Source organism: Dasypus novemcinctus, chromosome 8, assembly GCF_030445035.2.
Source record: "Dasypus novemcinctus isolate mDasNov1 chromosome 8, mDasNov1.1.hap2, whole genome shotgun sequence".
In the NCBI taxonomy this organism is placed as follows: domain Eukaryota; kingdom Metazoa; phylum Chordata; class Mammalia; order Cingulata; family Dasypodidae; genus Dasypus; species Dasypus novemcinctus.
In genome coordinates this window covers 106,503,222-106,520,588 of record NC_080680.1, presented here as the reverse complement: position 1 = coordinate 106,520,588, position 17,367 = coordinate 106,503,222, and the positions used below count along the sequence as shown (strand labels likewise).

At 53.1% G+C, this 17,367-nt stretch overlaps 1 protein-coding gene across 5 annotated transcripts in view; it reads left to right on the top strand.

Annotated features, from left to right (window-relative positions):
- Positions 1–17,367, top strand: part of RGS3 (regulator of G protein signaling 3) — a 129,544-nt gene that overhangs the window by 56,546 nt on the left and 55,631 nt on the right. For all 5 annotated transcript variants that reach the window (XM_071217038.1, XM_058302511.2, XM_071217039.1 and 2 more), the window contains 3 exons: positions 1,363–1,446; positions 7,055–7,166; positions 13,152–13,195. In XM_071217038.1, coding sequence (XP_071073139.1) covers positions 1,363–1,446; positions 7,055–7,166; positions 13,152–13,195 — 240 coding nt within the window. The remainder of the gene's footprint in view (positions 1–1,362; positions 1,447–7,054; positions 7,167–13,151; positions 13,196–17,367) is intronic.

Here is a 17,367-nt window from a genome sequence, read left to right as displayed (position 1 = left end):
AGGATCTTGGCACCAACGGGCGTTATCTTCTGTTTTCATTTCGAAGGCATATAAAAAATGAAAATTAGTTTTTAAGAGTCATACAAACTTTTAAATGGTGAAATATGTAAACTCCAAACGGCATGACATTTAAATGTGCAGTTCATCAGATAACTCCAGAGCACAGCTCCGCTGAGCTAAAGGGACGGCCTGCTGCCCGGCCCCCTGAGGAACCCCTGTAGGTCTGTTTCTTCCTGAACAAAGTGCCCTCCCGCCCCCGCAGAGGTACCACTAGCCTGACTTCGTGGTAATTGCTTCCTTGCTTTGCTCTAGTTTTGCCTTCTATGTATGCTTCCTTAAATAACATGCTTTGTTTGGCCTCTTTTTTTTCCTCCAAGATTTTTTTTTAATTAGTTGTAAGTTTACAGAAAAAAACAGAGTTCCCATATGCCCCCCCCTTTCTCTTTTAGCACCAACTTCAGTGTGGTAGCTTTGCCACAACTGATGAAATAATATTATAATCACACTGTAAACCATAGTCCACAGTTTACACGGTGTGGCCTCTTTTCTGGCTGTTTTTTATTTAAACTGTGCCGTGTGTGTTCTTTTGGGTCTTGCTTCCTGAGCTTCACTCTACGTGAAACTCCTCCAGGACTTTGAGTGGGGTCGCTCTTCGTGTCCTCATCTTTCTTCATGCACCTTGCTTGGTGTCACTTAAAAGCCACACTGGGAAGACACGTTCAAGAGCCTAAGTCCTGCTGCTGGGTGACCCGGGACCTCGGGCTGGGCAGGGCCGGGTGGGGGCTCCTCAGGAGGGGTGGGGCAGGATGCTGGGCTGGCGTGAGAGGTTTGGGTGAGAGCTGGTCCCCGGGGAGCTGATGGTGGAGAAGGACTCAGCTCGGCTGTGTTGTGGGTGCAGAGCAGGGACTGGCCTGGCCTGGGAGGGGCTCCAGTGAGCGGATCTCCTGGCATGGCCCTGGGTCTGGGGCAGGAGGCATCCCCACGCCGGGGCCTCCAGGTAGGAACCCAGCCGTGGGGTGTGGAGAGCGAGCAGGCTGGAGTGAGGAGTGTGGGCTGGGAGGGCCCGGGCGTGCGGTTGGACTTCCTGTCAGCACAGCTCTCCCCGTGAGGTTGGCGCGGACCGTGGTGGCAGTAGTCCCACGCAGGACAGAAGCGTCTGTCTTTCTGTTTCCATCTTGGGTGTTGTGCCTGAGGGGGCGTGTGGGTTTCTTCTGGGGTGGGGGGAAGGGGGCTGGTAGCTTTCTCTCAGGAGAGAGCGTTCTCTGTGGCTGGCTGGGACAAGCTGCCACCTCCCTCCACCACCCGCCGCCTCCACCAGGCCCCTGAACTGCCCTCTCAGCTCGAGCCGTGCTTTGTCTCCAGCCTTTAGATCTCTGTAACCCTGCCCGGACCCTTCTGCTGTCGGAGGAGCTGCTGCTGTACGAGGGGAGGAACAAGGCTGCGGAGGTAAGTCCCACATGTGCGTTTCCCAGGGGACATTTCCTGGTGGGGTTCGTGGGCCGTCCTTCAGGTCCCTAACTTTTCCCTCTTCCTCGTGGTCTTAGAACTGTTCAACCTCAGGGTAGAAGAGACCTGAAAGGTCTCCCACCACCCTCCTTACCAAATGGCTACCCCGATTTTCTTGTACATTTCCAGTGATGGGGTCTCACCACCTCTCAGAGCTGTTTAGTCTATCTCTGATGGTTAGAAAGTTGTCCCAGCCCCTAAAGACATCCCATCTGTGTATGTGGACTTCCTCTAAGGAGCAGAAGAGATGGCAATTCACCCATTGGCTACCCGGGTTTTCTGAGTCTGTATTAACCCCAATCCCAAATCTTCTTCGAAGTTCTAAGGGATTAGTCTGTGGTTTCTCCTGGGCTCTATCTCCAGTAACGGGGGGATGGGGAGGGAGGGTTGTTGCCATGCCATTTTTCCTGGGAGCTGGCTCCCCCTTATCTTGAACTGGGGGACTTCACTCACTCACACAATCCCCAGAGCTAGTCATGTTCCAGTTCAGTTCCATGAATTTAGGCTTTTTAAATTATTTTTTATTTTTTTAAGATTATTTTATTTATTTCTCTCTCCTTCCCTCCCCCCTCCCCGTCCCCCCCCCCCCCCCCCCGCATTGTCTGCTCTCTCTGTCCATTTGCTGTGTGTTCTTCTGCATCTGCTTGCATTATCCAGAAGCACTGGGAAACTGCGTCTCTTTTTTGTTGCATAAACTTGCTGCATCAGCTCTCCGTGTGTGTGGCACCACTCCTGGGCAGGCTGTGCTTTTTTCACGCAGGGCAGCTCTCCTTGCGGGGCATACTCCTTGTGCGTGGCACAGCACTCCTTGTGGGCGGCAGCACTGCACGTGGGCCAGCTCACCACACGGGTCAGAAGGCCTTGGGGATTGAACCCTGGACCCTCTATATGGTAGACGGACGCTCTATCAGTCGAGCCACGTCTGCTTCCCAGTTCCATGAATTTAAATCCTCTTGGGAACAGAAGATGGAGCCCTGACGTCTGTGTGAGCTACCTGGGGGCCTGGGGTTTGAGAAGAGGGGGCTGGCTGCAGATCAGGTCCTGACTCAGAGTTGGCAGCTCTGGCTCTGCTGAGTTAAGTGGCAGCTTGAGATAGTGGAAAGATCAGGAAACCTGGAAGCAGGAAGCCTGTGGCCAGCCCCAGCCCTGCTGCTGGCTCCTCATCATCTTCCTCAGTCTTCTCATCCTTACAGTGGGTATGCATGTACTTGGCGCAGCAAGGGCAGAGTCTGAGGTTGCCTGATTTCGAAGGGCCTTTTCAGTCTCAGCATCTTGAGTCACCCTGTGTGATTGTGGCTAAAGCAGGAGGCTGGGTTTGTTTTGTTTTCTAAACAAAAACTCCAGAACTCGCATCTTCCAAATGAGTGTTGTCCCTCCCAAGGGAGCTTCCAGGAGGGGCTGCATGCTTATTTCTACCACTGGCTTGCTCACTACGTTTCTAGACTCCTCTCTGGGAACTTTCTTAAGAACCTGGGCATATCTTTTCAGTTGCTTCCATGGGAGTAAAACTTCATCCGTTGAGGGGGCTTCAAGTTTTAGGAACAAGATGTCATTTGGAGCTAGGTTGGGGGACAGGGTGTGTGATGGAGCTAGGTGGTCAGGTGGTCAAAGGTCAGACAGGGAGGTGTGGCTTTGAACTCACAAGACTTATAACAAGGCAGTTAGAAATGGCAACCAGGCAGAAATAGAGACAAATGTTGAAATGTTCTTTTGTTTGTCCATTCACGACAAAGTGTGCAAGCATTGAGCACCTATTGTGAATCTTCACTGAGCATGCATTTTACATCCTCAATCCCAGTTTGCTCTTGCAGCTCCAGATGAGATAGCATGATGGCTCCCACTCTATGGAGGGAAGCAGGCGCCGGTGAGATTAACTGGGACCCCAGGCCTGGAGGAATGGAGCCAGGATCGGCTCTCAATCTCACTGGCCCAGCAGTATCCCATGCTGCCTCCGGCGTGTTTGTTTACAAACAAGCAGACACAAGCTTAAGCCATAACCTGATTACTCTCCAGTTTCAATCTGTCCGAAAAAATCTTTGCCTAGTGGATCTTGGGAGATTTAGACCAAAGAGAACCCTTCCTGAAGCTTGAAGGAAGTGATTTGAAGACAAAATAAAACTATTTTCTTGTAGTAGGATAGGAAGCGAATATGTGGCTCTTGGTACCCTGTCATGTTACTCAGGCTGTAAATATAAACCAGTTCAGGGAAGATTTGGATACTTCATGGATTCTCAGTGTTGACTGGGCCCTCAGGAACCTCTGTTTTAATTACTTGCTTGTAACGTTCCCAGCTGATGGCTTTCCAGACAGTTCTTGATTCTGCAGGGGCAGCCACTTGAGGTAGAGGAGAGGGTTAAATCATAGAAAGTTCTTTCTTTTGCTAAGCAGAAATCCTTATTCCTGGAATACTCCCCCTGGCTCTTTGTCCTGTCTCTTCCCTGGGCATGCTCAAGTTTGCTAACGCCTGTGAGCTCATCATTCCCACTCTGTGAACAGCCCCTGCCTGGCGTCCCTCTCCCAGAAGTCACAAATGTGTTTACTGCACCCTGAGATCAAATCAGCATTTTGGAGCAGCCTCATTTATACATTCAAACAATAGTTATCCAGCATCTCTAATCTAGCCAGGCCCTAAATAAGGTTCCAGGAATCCTGTGGGGGTACGAGACAGACACACCCGCACTTTACACGCTGACTCATTGAGTTTACCATTAACTAAGGCACCGAGGTCTTTTCTGCAAGCCCTGCCCTCAGGCCAGATTGCTGGAAGGAAGCTTGGTTAGGGGCCACTTGGGAGAGGTAACCCTCTGAGTTGTAAGGATTCCCTAACCAAGGGATCCCTCAGCCCTTGACCCTTGGGAAAGCAGATATGTCCTTGGAGCAAGTGTAGAGAAGACACCCGGCAGCCCCCATGGCCTGTTGTGGAAGGCAGCAGGTAACTGGGCCTCAGCCGTGGGCAGCACTCTCCCGTGGACTGCCGTGGCTCCTGCTGGAGCTGGGTCAGCGGGAGGCTGGGAGATGTCTGGAGAGGAGCCAGCCTGCCCTCCTCTGGCACGCTTGCCCCCTCTGCCCTGCCCCCAGCTGTGTGCCAGCTCTGCCCTTTCCCTGACCCGACCTTTAGGGAAATTCTTCATGCGTGCCTTAATCACTTCCTGTCTAGACAGCATTCTCAGCTCTGGGAATCTGGGCTGGAGCAGTGGCCTGGGGCTTTTCTCACCTTGCTCACGGCCCCTCCTCCGGCTGTACACCTGTCTTCTTGGGGCCTGGGCGGTCTTGTGGGCTCTCTAGGCTCCTGACAGTCTACTCCTCCAGCCCAGCCCCTGCCAGTGTCCCTGTGGGTCCGGAGGTCACTGCCAGGTTTCCCTTGAGTGGGGGAGATGGGCCGGGGACCCTGAGGGTTTGCTTTGGATTTCTGGCTGATTTGAAGCCCCCTTCTTTCCATTGCCTGCACTTTGAAGTTCTTTCCTTAGACAATCAACCCCTGAAATCCTTCTGAGTTTTGAATCATTTTTCGCCCTCCCTCAACTTTGTAAAATTTTTTCTCTTTGTCTCCTTTGCTTCTCTTTCTTGGCCCCTGTTTGGATTTTTTTACATTCAGGGATGGGGCATCCCTAGGCGTATTGCTACCCTTCTGTAGAGTGAGAGCTTTAGGAGGAGCCAGACCGGGGGAATGGTCCCTGGCTGTGTGGCCTTGGTCAGGTCACTTACTCTTTCTGAACTGTAGGGTCCCTGCCTGGAAAGGAGGGCAATGATGCTATTTGCAAGTGAGGAGCCTCTGAGTAGAAAGACAGTGCTCAGCTCATGGAGACTGCTGTTGGGCTGCTTTGGGTGATAAGTCACCACCAGGATTCCTTCCAGCCTGGGGTTCTGGAGCTTTTGGGCCCCATCAGAAAAGCCAGAGTAGCCAAGAGCTTCCCAAGGATGTCTCCGTCTCATCTGTGTGGTCCAGATCCCTCAAACCTCTGTGTTTGTGCTATCGCCAAGAAGCCAAGAGGCCCTTTGAAAAATGTAGATATGTTTTTAAATGACTAAAGTTACATTTTCATTGCAACATAATGCAAATTAAACAGAAATGTATAAAGTAAATCCCACTCTCCAGAGAAAACCACTCTGAGGAGTGTAGTAAGTATCTGGGATATTTTTTTAAATGCATAAAAATAGATGCCGAGTATTGTTTTACAAAAGTAATTAGGTATTTTTCCTCATTTCACTATTTTGACTTTTGATGGACAGATTTCAATTTCTGCCCACGTAGCTCTACTTTATTCTTTTAATAGTTTCATTAAATTCTACCACATGAAGACAGCATAACTGACCATATCAAGCCTCTCTTGATATGGGTATTTCTTTTCCTTTTGTTTATTACAAAAATGCTGCTGAAAACATCCTTATATGTTCATATTTATATATCCTTGTTAGTATTTGGGTAGGATGGAATCTTAGAAGTGGCACTGTTGGGTCATCTTTAATATTTTGGTAGCTCAGTGTCAACATGTTGACTTTCTAAACTTGGGCAACAATCCCAGCACACTCTCTGTGTGCCTTCAGGATGTGCAGAGTTCTTCTGGATGGACCTTCTTCCTTCAGAAGAGGTCAAGTGTCAGGTTTTGACACCTCAAAGGGGGGTTCACATAATTTGTAATATTTTGTCTTCTTTGAGATTCTAAAATTGGATTTTATTGCTTTTGACTAAAGGCCACTGCAGGATCTATAAAACAAAGAGCAGCATAATCTTTAAAGGCAGTAGAGGATCAAGTGGATTTTTTTTAGCATGAAAATATGTGGAGCATGCTTGTTGGTTTACCTATAATGTCTAAAAATAGCTTTTGCCTTTATTTTTGGAGCAGCTAGTACAGAAAAGAGAAGTTGTGTACATATCTGTATTGGAGCGTAAGTAACTTGCTTTTTCTTCAGCTGGTTTTGTGTTAATGCAGTTAAAATGATCCACAAGGACCTTCATAATAACGCCTGAGATTGCATGATGCTTCAGTTCACAGTCTGCAAAGAGCCTGTGGAAGGAGGCAGTGAGGGAGCCAGGCAGGGCCTCGCCACTGTTTGCCTTGTTGGAAAGCTGAGGTTGAGGGACTTAAGGGAACATAACCCATTTTGTTGTGGCTCATTAGTGGCAGAGTTGGGATAGGAGCCTCATGACTTCTGACTCCAAGTCCAGTGCTCTTTCATCCAGACACAGTAGATGAAAAGCAAACGTGGAGCATCCTCCAGCTCAAAGGTGGCTCCAGGTCACGAGCACTGGTCTAGATACTCCAGAGGCAGGGGCATCAGGCTGCGTAGAGAGGCTGGTCCAGGCCATCTGCCATGAGGGGAGAGGGTTGCTTTTCATTCTGTTTTTTCCTATTCCCAGAAGGGCAGGTAGAGAAAATCAGAGGGCGCAGGGGCAGTGTGACGGTGGCTCAGGTCTCTGGCCTTAGGTGGGCCATGCTGAGAGGCCACTCTTGGTTCTGTCTGAGATGATGAACTCAAGTGGGGGCTGTGGCCCCCCAGCCCCCAGGGGACAGCCATGCAGCCATTTCTTTTGGCTTTCCTGGCGCAGGTGACGCTGTTCGCCTACTCGGACTTGTTGCTCTTCACCAAGGAAGATGAGCCAGGCCGCTGCAACGTGCTGAGGAACCCCCTCTACCTCCAGAGTGTGAAGCTGCAGGAAGGTCAGTGCATGTCGGGGATGCCGGGGGCCCCCTCCCCACTGGTCTGGAGTCTCGGGACCACTCGGATGCCCTGTTTGGGTGCCCCTCTGGCAGCTGGCCTGCCAGCCATCAGGGGACATTTGATCTTGTGGGGTCAGGCTCCTGGGCCTGGGCTGACGTTCCAGTCTGGGCTGGCAGGCTGCCCCGGACACCCTGAGCTTCGCTGGGAGATTTCTGTTCCAGAGACATTCCAGGGAAGCTGGAGAGTGGAGTGGAGAGAGCTCTGGACTCAGACAGACCGGTGTCCAAATCTTGGCCCTGCCTCTGTGACCCGTATGACCTTGGGCAAATTACTGCACCTCACTCAGCCTGCTTCCTCACCTGTAAATGGGGATAATAATGGCATATCAAAAGGCTGCAATGAAGATTAAATTAGGTCACCCATGCAAATTGCCCAGCTCACAACAGGTGCTCAGTAAACGCCAGCCGCCACCCTGCTCACCACCCAGCTCACCACCCACATCCCTGGACAGGAGATCATTGCTCCTTCTCCACCCAGTCGCTTCGTGCTGGCCGGAGCCCGGGAAAACTCGACGAGCGACTGGGGGCTGGCGAGCGGGAGGACGTGGGAGTGCGAAGAGAATTTCTAACCCAAATTTTCCACCGTGCCCTCTTACACGGGGGAACGGGAAGCCAGCCGGGAGTATCTGCTGAGCGGTTTGGTTTGGCGCCTGTGGTCTCCGCTGAAAGGGGCTTGATTTCCTCTCCCAGATTATGAAAACAACAACAGACCTGTTTGAGCAAGGGTGACGGGGCAGGAGGAAAATATTACCCTGCGAAAGAATTCTGTTTTGATGGTTTTTGCTCCCGGAGAACTTCCTGACTGTTTGCAAACCCATCCTGTGTGCTCGGTGTCCTGGTCGTTCTTACTCCTTGGAAACCCAGCCCGTGGGAGAAACTCCACTGTCGCCTCCCCACAGGAAGTCACTTACGGCTTCTCCTTCCGACTCTGGCTTTCTCCTGCTCCCCGGCCAGGGCGGCCACTGAGGGGGAAGCAAGTCACCTCATCTGGGCAGCCCCTCCCTCCGGGGCAGGCTCAGCCTGACCAGCTCCCACTAGGGAGGCCCAGGCTTTGCAGGGTGAGGGGAGGGCAAGTTAGCGCAGCCGTGGACCTGCCCTTGGCTGCTGCCTCCCCCCTCCACCTCTGTGCGCCCCTCCCTCCCTCTCACCTGCTTCCCGTGCTCTCCCGGGCACGCTCCCCTGTCCCTGCCCCTCCTGCACCCATACTCCATACAACACTCACATGCATTGTCCTGCCCCTTCCTCTCTGCCCCCCTTCTCTAGCTCAGTGTAAGCCCCATCGATTTCTTAGACACTAGGACCCATTCAAATCTTTGGTGTGTGGGGGTGGGGGTGTGTGGGACTCGTAATGTGTGTTGATGCATCACGGTAACCTCACTCCGCTCTGCTGAGGGCTCAGGGCTGGGGCCACAGGCTCAGGGCCCTTGTTTGTGCAGCCTCCTTCTAAAAGGAGGGAGAGAAAGGAGGGGAGGCACAAACTGGTGGTGCTTTGGGTGGGGGTGGGGTCTGGGAGAATTTGGGTGTCTGGGCTTGGCTTTGCTGTGACGGGCTGTGGGACTTCAGCTGGTGCGCTCCCTCTCCTGGGCCTCAGTTTCTCTGGCTGTGAAATGAGGCTTGGGTCAGCCCTTTGGAATCCCCCCAGCTCTGACGTCCCTGCACAGACCCCCCTGCCAGGGTTGCTGTGAGAAGCTGGACAGTGCCCATTCCCTCCCGCCTCCACCCCTTGGGGTGGGGGGCCTGGACTAGGAATTGACTGGGTCTTCCCCTCCCGGAGCTCCCAGACCCAAGGCATGGCGTTAGCGGCAGCGTGAGCTCTGTCCTCCCCTGGGTAGCAGATGGTCAGGGTGGGTGGTGTGGGGCCTTGAGGGGTTGCAGAGAAACCCTCCAGGTGCTGAGCTGCGTGGGCGCACCAGCCCCGTGTAGGCTTCTTGGGCTGAGGCCACTTCCTCTTCCTGCAGGTGGTGGGGAAGCCAGGCGAGGTAGCCAAGGCTGGCCCTGTGTAGGAGAGAGACCACCGCCATTGGAGCCGCGGGTTGGCGTGAGAGGAGTGTGTGTGTGCGCGTGCGCATGTGTGCTTGCCCTAGATCTGAAGGGCAGATGGTGTGGTGCAGACAAATTGTCTTGCCGTTCTTCAGCTGCATGCACCAGCAAACCCAGGGTGCAGGGCTCTCCAGGGAGCCTGGGAGCTGCAGAGAGCTAAGGAAATGGCTCGAGGGCAGGGAGCAACTTCCAAGGCTTAGATTCCACTCCAGGCATGGTCGGCGCCCTCGCCTCCCCCCTCCCCAACTCCCCTGAAACAGGCCTGTGACCCCTTCCCCTGCAGTCTGGGTTGGAGCCGCGGGACCCAATGTTCTGTGTCCTGGCGCCTCATTTCCGGTCCTGTGCCCCCGAGACCTGCCGCTGCAGCCACAGCCTGAGCAAGGCTTTTAAGGGCTGCGTCTGGGACCTCGGCTGGAGCTTCTGTTGGCAGAATGGTCACCAACTAACATTGCTCACAACCTCTTGGGTTTTTGTTTGTCTCTTTCAAACAAGTTAGGAACAGTTTGGGCCAAAGAACACGGTAAATAAGCACCATTTCCTGTTGGCTGGGGGCGTCACTTGTCTGACGGACCCTTGGCCCTGCTGGTCAAGCATTGTGGGTGCCCAGTGGCTGGACGAGCAACTAGAGGGAGACGAGAAGTGCTGCCTCAGCCCCGGGAGCCGGAGGCATGCCCCTCCCCAGGGCCCCCGGCTGGGTTGCCGCGCAACCCTGCCTGCCCTCCTCCTGCCCAGCGCCGGTCCCCCGAGCGCCATGGGGCTGAGTGGCAGTGTAATGGGAACGGGCGGAGAGCTGGCCCTAACAATTGGGACATCTCCGGTCAGCCTGGCCCCATTGTGGTCTCTTCCGGCCTCCGCCGCCTGTGGGCTTTGCTGCTCTTTGTGTCTTTGCTCCCCGGGCAGCCAGCATCCCGCCCACAGCACAGCTTCCTGGCCTGCTCCGGTCTCTCAGGAGTGGCCTGGAAATGTCCAGCCGATCTTGGGCTCTCCACCCGCCCTGGGCAGCCAGGTGTCTAGTCTCAGAAGCTCAGCTGCTGGAACCTTGGAGTTAAATATTGGTTGACCCACATTTTCTGAGCGCCTCCTCGGAGCCCACCTCCGTCCCGGTCACCAGGGCGATGGTGGGAGCAACACATCTCCAGCCCTCTGGAGCCCATAGCCGGGTAGAGTGACAGATGAGTAAATGTGTGGCGGGGAAGGAAGTGTGACTTCATGGTCAGGAACACAGCGCTGGAGTTTAAGTCTCAGCTCTGCTACTGACTCACTGTCTGACTCCTACCAGCCATTTTCCCTCCCTGGCCTCAGTTTCTCTCTCTGGAGAACGGAGACAATAGCGGGGTGGAGTGGACTCGATGAGTGGTTTAGGGGGAACCTCAGACCAGCGTGAGAGGGCCTTGGGAGAACACACAAAAAGACCAAACATGGTCCGGGAAGCCATCTCTGGGCCCATCCAGCCCATGGTTGGGGATCCCCTCTGCTCAGGCCCACGCGTTCCTCGGTGGAAAACGAAGTCTATCCAGGAACTACATGGTTCCCTGTAGAATTTCAGAACGGCAAAGGCGGTTGGATTTTGTCGAAAGGAAAACCTGAATGCCTCCGTGTCCCTTTACCTCGGACCCCGTTTCCAGTCTGGGAAGTCCAGCGCCCACCTGCCGTTCCAGAGGCATTTCTGGTGGGGCTGAGCTTCTCTCCTGGGTCAGCCCACTTTGCAGGGGCTGCACCTCCCAAGCCCTCTTGGCTCTCGAGCTGCTTGTCCTCTGTGAGCGTCTGGACCACACGGAGCACTGCCTCCATTCCACCTTCTTCACGTGGTGTGGGGCAGATTTCAGTGATAGTTTGCAGTAACGGAGTAGGGGTCACAGTGTAGAAAAATTGTCAAAAAAAGCAGTCCATCACCCATTCCCTGCCGTAGGGAACATGCACGGGATGTTTCCCCCAGCGTCAGCCTCCTCTCCCCTGAGGCTCCCATATCCTTAGTTTCCCCCTTCTTGCTAGAGCCTTCTCCCCTCTAACCCTCAGGTTCCTAAACCCAAATTTCTGTTATTTTCTTATAGCTCTTTCTAGCTGTCCCTTGGCTAGACACTCAGATCTGCTTCTGGAAAGTCCAGGAAACATCTCAGTAGTGTTGTTGTTTTTCTTGAGCACCTTCCTCTTGTCTCTACTCTCAGCAACACAAGAAACTGGCAGAAACTGAAATTACGGTTATCTTAAACTGATGGGCTCCTTAGGCAGGCTCCTCCCTCCCCACCCAGCCTCTAGATGGGGTGAAGTAGAAAGATTTATTCTCCCGAAGTCCAATGTGAGCCCCATTGACTTGTGGGCTGTTTTTATCTGGGCCTAGCTGGCACCCTCCAGGCCCTGGAGATATTTTTGCCCAGGGAACTGACCACACGCTCACTCCCCAGGGGACTGGTCTCTCTCGCTTTCTCTTAGGCTCTGGCTTGAGCCACAGTCTCTATTTTTAATGTCCTGCCTTGTCTCTGCAAGAGCTTTTTCATTTCTTTGGCAATTTCCTTGTCTGTGTTGAGGGGTCTGCTTTGAGCCCAGCACTGGGCCTGGTTCCTCGGGCAGACAGAGGGCTGGGTGTGGAGGGGTTGGAAGTGTAGACTCTGGAACGGGCTGCCTGGGTTTGAATCTTTGCTCATCCTCTTACTTTCCAGGGTCAGTTATGGAGCCCACCCCTGCCTCGATTTCCCTCCCTTGAACCATGGATGATAATAACCCCTAGCTTATAGACGCTGTTGGGAGGGTTGTGCTTTACATGTGAATCTCATGGAGTTGGGGCTGGTGTGTGGTGCTGTGACCCTCTAAAGTTCTCTCAGTTTAAGTGTTTGCTGTTATACCTGCCGTGTGGTCTCTTCTGCCCAGCTGGAGAGGGCAGATGGCTTGAAGCAGGAGGTTACTAGCCACACCCGGGCCCGTGCCCAGGTGAGTGCCCGGCATGGAGCAGCCTGCAGGGCTCAGGGAAGGTTGTGAGCAGGGGATGCTGCTTCTCCACACTTGCTCTCCCTGGCCCTCAACTTGTGCTTCTCTGTTTCCAAGCCTCGGCCTATGTTGTACCCACCCCCTGGAAGGTCCTTTCTTCCCATCTTGAGTTCAAGCTCAAAAGTGCCCTCCTCCAGGCAGCCTTCCCCACTGCTTCCGAAGCCCTCTGCCCAAGTCATCTGCCTTCGGAATGGCCGTGCCCCTTGTCGCCCCTGCATGAGGAGGACAGAGCAGCTGCGGTCCCTCCCAGCTGCCTCCCGGGTAGAGAGGGCTTTGGTGAATGGTTGAGTTTGGGATTTGAGACTATGGGTGGGAAGGTTCTAGGAGAACACAGAGGAGTCGGTCCTGGGCTCCACGGAGCCGGTGATGGGAGGCCCACCCACCCCCGCACTGGCCCACACATTCCTTGGTGAGAAAAATGGCCTACACTGGAACTAAATGCCTCCTCGCCAAATTTCAAAACGGCAAAGGGAGTTAGATTGTTTAAAGGAAAGCCCAAATGGCCATGTGCCTGCCTTTTCTTTTTCTTCCTAACTTCTTTGTCTTTATTTATTTATTTTTAATGTTATATTAAAAAAATATGAGGTCCCCACATGCCCCCCCCCAGCTCCCTCACCCCACTCCTCCCATAACCACAACCTCCTCCATCATCATGGGACATTCATTGCACTTGGTGAATACATCTGTGAGCACTGCTGCACCACATGGTCAGTGGTCCACTGTACAGTTTACACTCTCCCCCAGTCCACCCAGTGGGCCATGGGAGGAGTGCCTGTCTTTTTCTTCCTCTTTTTCTCGGAAATACCACACACGGCCTTCCTCTGGGTGAGAGCTGACTGCTTGAGCAAATGGCCAAGGCACGAGCCAATTCTAATGCAGTTTTTCCTTCTTGTTCCCCCAAAGGTTCTTCGGAAGACCTGAAATTCTGTGTGCTGTATCTAGCAGAGGTGAGTCCTTCCCTCTGCATTTGAGGAGGGCGGTCTCAAGCCTGTGCTCGAGGGAAGAAGTCGGGCTGGGCTCTGGTGTGGGGCTCGGGTGCCAGCCTCTGCACCAGCACGTGCAGCCGTCCTGGGCAGGTCCAGGAGGCCAGCCTCTTGCTCTGCCGAATGGGAGTAGCAGCCCCGGCCCCGCCTCTCTTGCTTCTGCCTGAGAAAGTACTTCGGATGATGGGGAGGAGACTTGTGATCCCACCGAGGACCTCCTGACCCCCAGTGCCTGCAGGGCTCATATGAAGGTGCACCCTGATAGCTGTATCACCCTGTTTATTTATTTAGGGCCCTTCCTTTAGAGAACCCCCTGATTCCTGTGTCTGCCTCTTTCTTCCTCCTTCTCTAGGAAGACCCACCTAGGACCCCTTACTCAGGGGCTTGTCAGTGTTTCAAAAGGCCTGTTGACAACTGTAGCTTTACCCAGGCTGGAGAATACAGGCTCATGTCTGTGTTTCGGACTGGGATGGCACCCGCTTGGTGTGACTGATATTCCTGGTTATCTCAGTCTGCTCACAAGCTTGTATGGGATAATCAAAGAGATCCTTGGTGGTGAAAAGGCAGAAAGCCCCTGAGCCATACAGATTCTTTGCAATTTTCAGTGAATTTTCTATTCCCAGTGTCTCTGCTAATATGGGCAGGATGGTGTCTGTCCCGGGTGAGCATCCTTAGACCCCTTCCTGCCCTCTGCCTCCACTTAACTCTGGCTCATCCAACAGTCCTGGGAACCTGTCTAGTGGGAGAGTCTACACTGGTCACACCCTGGGCACAGGGCATGGTCTATACTGGCTAGCCAAGAGGAGTATACTGTAAAAAGGAGTAATTTGTGCACTGCTTATGATTGAAAATCATTCCTTCAGGTCCTGGCTGTGTTTAAAGGTGAAAGGTCTTGAGTGAGTCTTTGAATGGACGCATGGGGACAGAGTTGATGAGCAGGTAGCTTCAGGGGAGAGCAGAGAGCTCCAAAGAGGCAGTGAATGTTGTCAGAGCCAAGGGTGGGATCCAGGCTGGCTGGAGAGCAAACCTGAGGGCCAAGAGGCATTAGATGTTCTCCCCCCATGTCAGCTACATCCCCACCAGGCACAGGAAGTGGCTTTGAAGTGGAGGTGCTTCAAAGCTGGGGGGTCTTCAGTTGCCTAAAGCTGACTGAACAGAGCACAGCTTGGGAGAAGCCGAGAGCCACACTGGGAAGAGCTGGAGCTTTTGCCCCTCCAGCCTCACCACCCTGGATTCTGATGCTCTTGGGCAATGCCTGAAATGAGGCTTCAGCTTTAACGCCAAGAGTGCTTCCTGCCAGGCTGGGTTTTGTTTTTCCCAGAGAAAAGCACTTCTGTTCTATTGGTTTGCAGGGAGCTATGACCTCCTGGCCCTCCAAGATTGCTGAAGAGCTATTGATTCCTTTTATTTCAGCAAAGTGCCAGGTGATCCGACCCTGAGGGGCTGGGGGATTGAAGCTCAAGCAGTGCAGCGAGAAGCATCTTTTCTCTTAATGGATTGCTGTTTATGAGGGGCACATCTGTAGTGCAGAGAAGATGCCTCCTTGCTCTGCAGCCTGGGAAATTCTTGACAAGCGTCGTTTTACATCCCAAAGAGAGCCCCAAGCTCACCTCTTAGTTGGAACTTCCGACAAGTGATTGATTTCTCTTCATTGCCTAATAAGCCAGGTGGCACCCAGGGAAAATCCCAGTTACCTGGGTGACAACAGCTTTGACCATGCTTAGCTGTAAGATCCTGGGTGGGGTTGTTCTAAGCAGTCCATGACTCCTGGGGTCTCTATTTCCTTGCCAAATCCCCAGGACAGGTGCAGCCATAACCAGTGTCAGCCCATGGGGGCCTTGGGTCAGTGTGCATGCTATGTTGTCACCATCCTGTGTCAGTCAGGGATGGACTAGAATCTGATGCTGGCTCTGTTAAGAGTCTGTGCTTTGGAGTTAGGAAGATGGAGATTTGAACCTTGGCTTGGCCATTTCCTGATTGATCTGAAACAAAGCTGAAGATGCTGGCCTTACAGGGATGTTGTAATGATTAAATGAGATTCAATAACATGCTGTGTCCAAGGCACTTAGCACAGAGCCTGGCATACAGTGAGTGCTCAGTAACTGGTCGCTATTATTATTGTCAGCTTCATAATGAGGGGAAGAGCTTTTCATATTCATTTACTCACCATTAAAGACATCACAAATGATTTATTGATCTTTTAAAGAGAAAGCTGAGAGAAATGGCTCCCATTTTTTATAATGTGCATGTATAGTGACGCAGTTTTGGCAAGAGCACAAGCTCTGAAGGAGGCAGGAGACAAACTTTGAATCTTTCTCCTGAGGCCTCGTGGGCCCAATGACTTAGATTCCTCATCCGAGAGCTGGGTGCAGCAGTGCCTTTCCTTCCTACCTACATCAAAGGGTCATTAGGAGAGTTGAATTAAACAAGGGAACGTTTGTCAGAGCAAGTGAACTAATGGAAATCATAGCAGAGGGGGTTTTGATTTTTACAAAGATAAAATTAATCCAACAATAAGGGAAGTGGGGAAAGAGAGGGGTTTAAAGAGGCCGAGAGGAGCTGGGTGTCTTGTTGGATTCGGGGATGCTGAGGTTTAAATGCAGAATGGCTGGCCCCAGTGCTGCTGTGTGCCTCTGGAGAAGTCTGTGCTGGGCCCCCACCCATGGTCAGAAGACACTGCCTATGAGCGAGTTGAGTGAGGAGGCCTTGAGAGTGGCCTATGTCCTTGACCTTGGAGCCCCAGCATCGAAGGCTTGAAAACCAATGAGGAAAGTGGACTTGGCCCAATGGATAGAGCGTCCGCCTACCACATGGGAGGTCTGCGGTTCAAACCCCGGGCCTCCTTGACCCATGTGCAGCTGGCCCATGCGCAGTGCTGATGTGCACAAGGAGTGCCCTGCCATGCAGGGGTGTCCCCCGTGTAGGGGAGCCCCACGCACAAGGAGTGCACCCTGTAAGGGGAGCCACCCAGCACGAAAGAAAGTGCAGCCTGCCCAAGAATGGCGCCGCACACACGGAGAGCTGACACAACAAGATGACGCAACAAAAAGAAACACAGATTCCCTGTGCCGCTGATAAGGATAGAAGCGGTCACAGAACATGCAACGAACGGACACAGAGAGCAGACAACTGGGGGTGGTGGTAGAGAGAAATTAAAAAAAAAAATCTTAAAAAAAAAAAGAAAACCAATGAGTTGGGTCACGCACTGGATTGAAGGAAATTGTTCTCATGCAGAGGCAGACAGGCAATAGGGCTCCCAGATTTAGACAAAGGGGAGAATGTGGAAAGGGGCTGGTGCTCTGGCAGATGGAATTCAGCCGCCCTGGAGAGAGCTGGCTCAGCACTCTCTCTCTTGGCCAGACCAATCTCCAGAGTGGCTTAGAGCACTTGGAGAGGAGCCTTGGGAGCAAGGGCTTCCCGGAAATGTTTGCCCATCTGAGATAGCCAGCCCCTGTCCCCAGGCCAGGCCTGGGTTAGGTCCTTGGTGCCCGGGAAGCCTCCTGGGTCCTCTGGCATTACAGGGGCCTGCATGAAGCCCTTGGAAGCAGAGGCTGGCCCTGCACTCTGCCAGGAGACAGGCAACGTGGTCTCCCTCCTAGGTGGAGAAATTTAGCTTTTCAGTGGAGATTTGCCATGGTGTGGGGCAAGGTGGTTCCTGTGGGTGTCAGCCGCCACCTTGCAAAGGTTGTTGGAAGAAATATGAAAACCCAGCTCAGCTCTGTGAGGGTGTGGCGCGTATGGTGGCTGCCTCAGGCCCGGGGAGTGGGCAGCTGGTGGTGAGAGGTCTTTCCGGCCTGGGGAGGCTTTCTTGCATGTTTGTGGGGTGGGGGTGACCTGCCTGGAGCCCAGAGCATTGGTCAGCTGTACAAAAAGCTGCCAGTGAACTTGCAGCTGCTCTGAGACCCATTGGCCTTCAGACTTTCTTCTGAAGGATTTTGTGCTCTGGGTGCCTCCAGGTCTCCCCTGCCCCCTGTCTGCAAGGGAGAGAGCATTCCTGCCAGCCAATGGCATGGCTTCCTTGGAGATGGAATCCTAGCAGGTGTTTCTCCAAGGGTTTGAATCTTCCCTCTGCTGCCCACTGCCAATATCCCTTCAGGGGTCCCTTAAGGACGCTGAGCCTTGGTTTTTCCCATCCA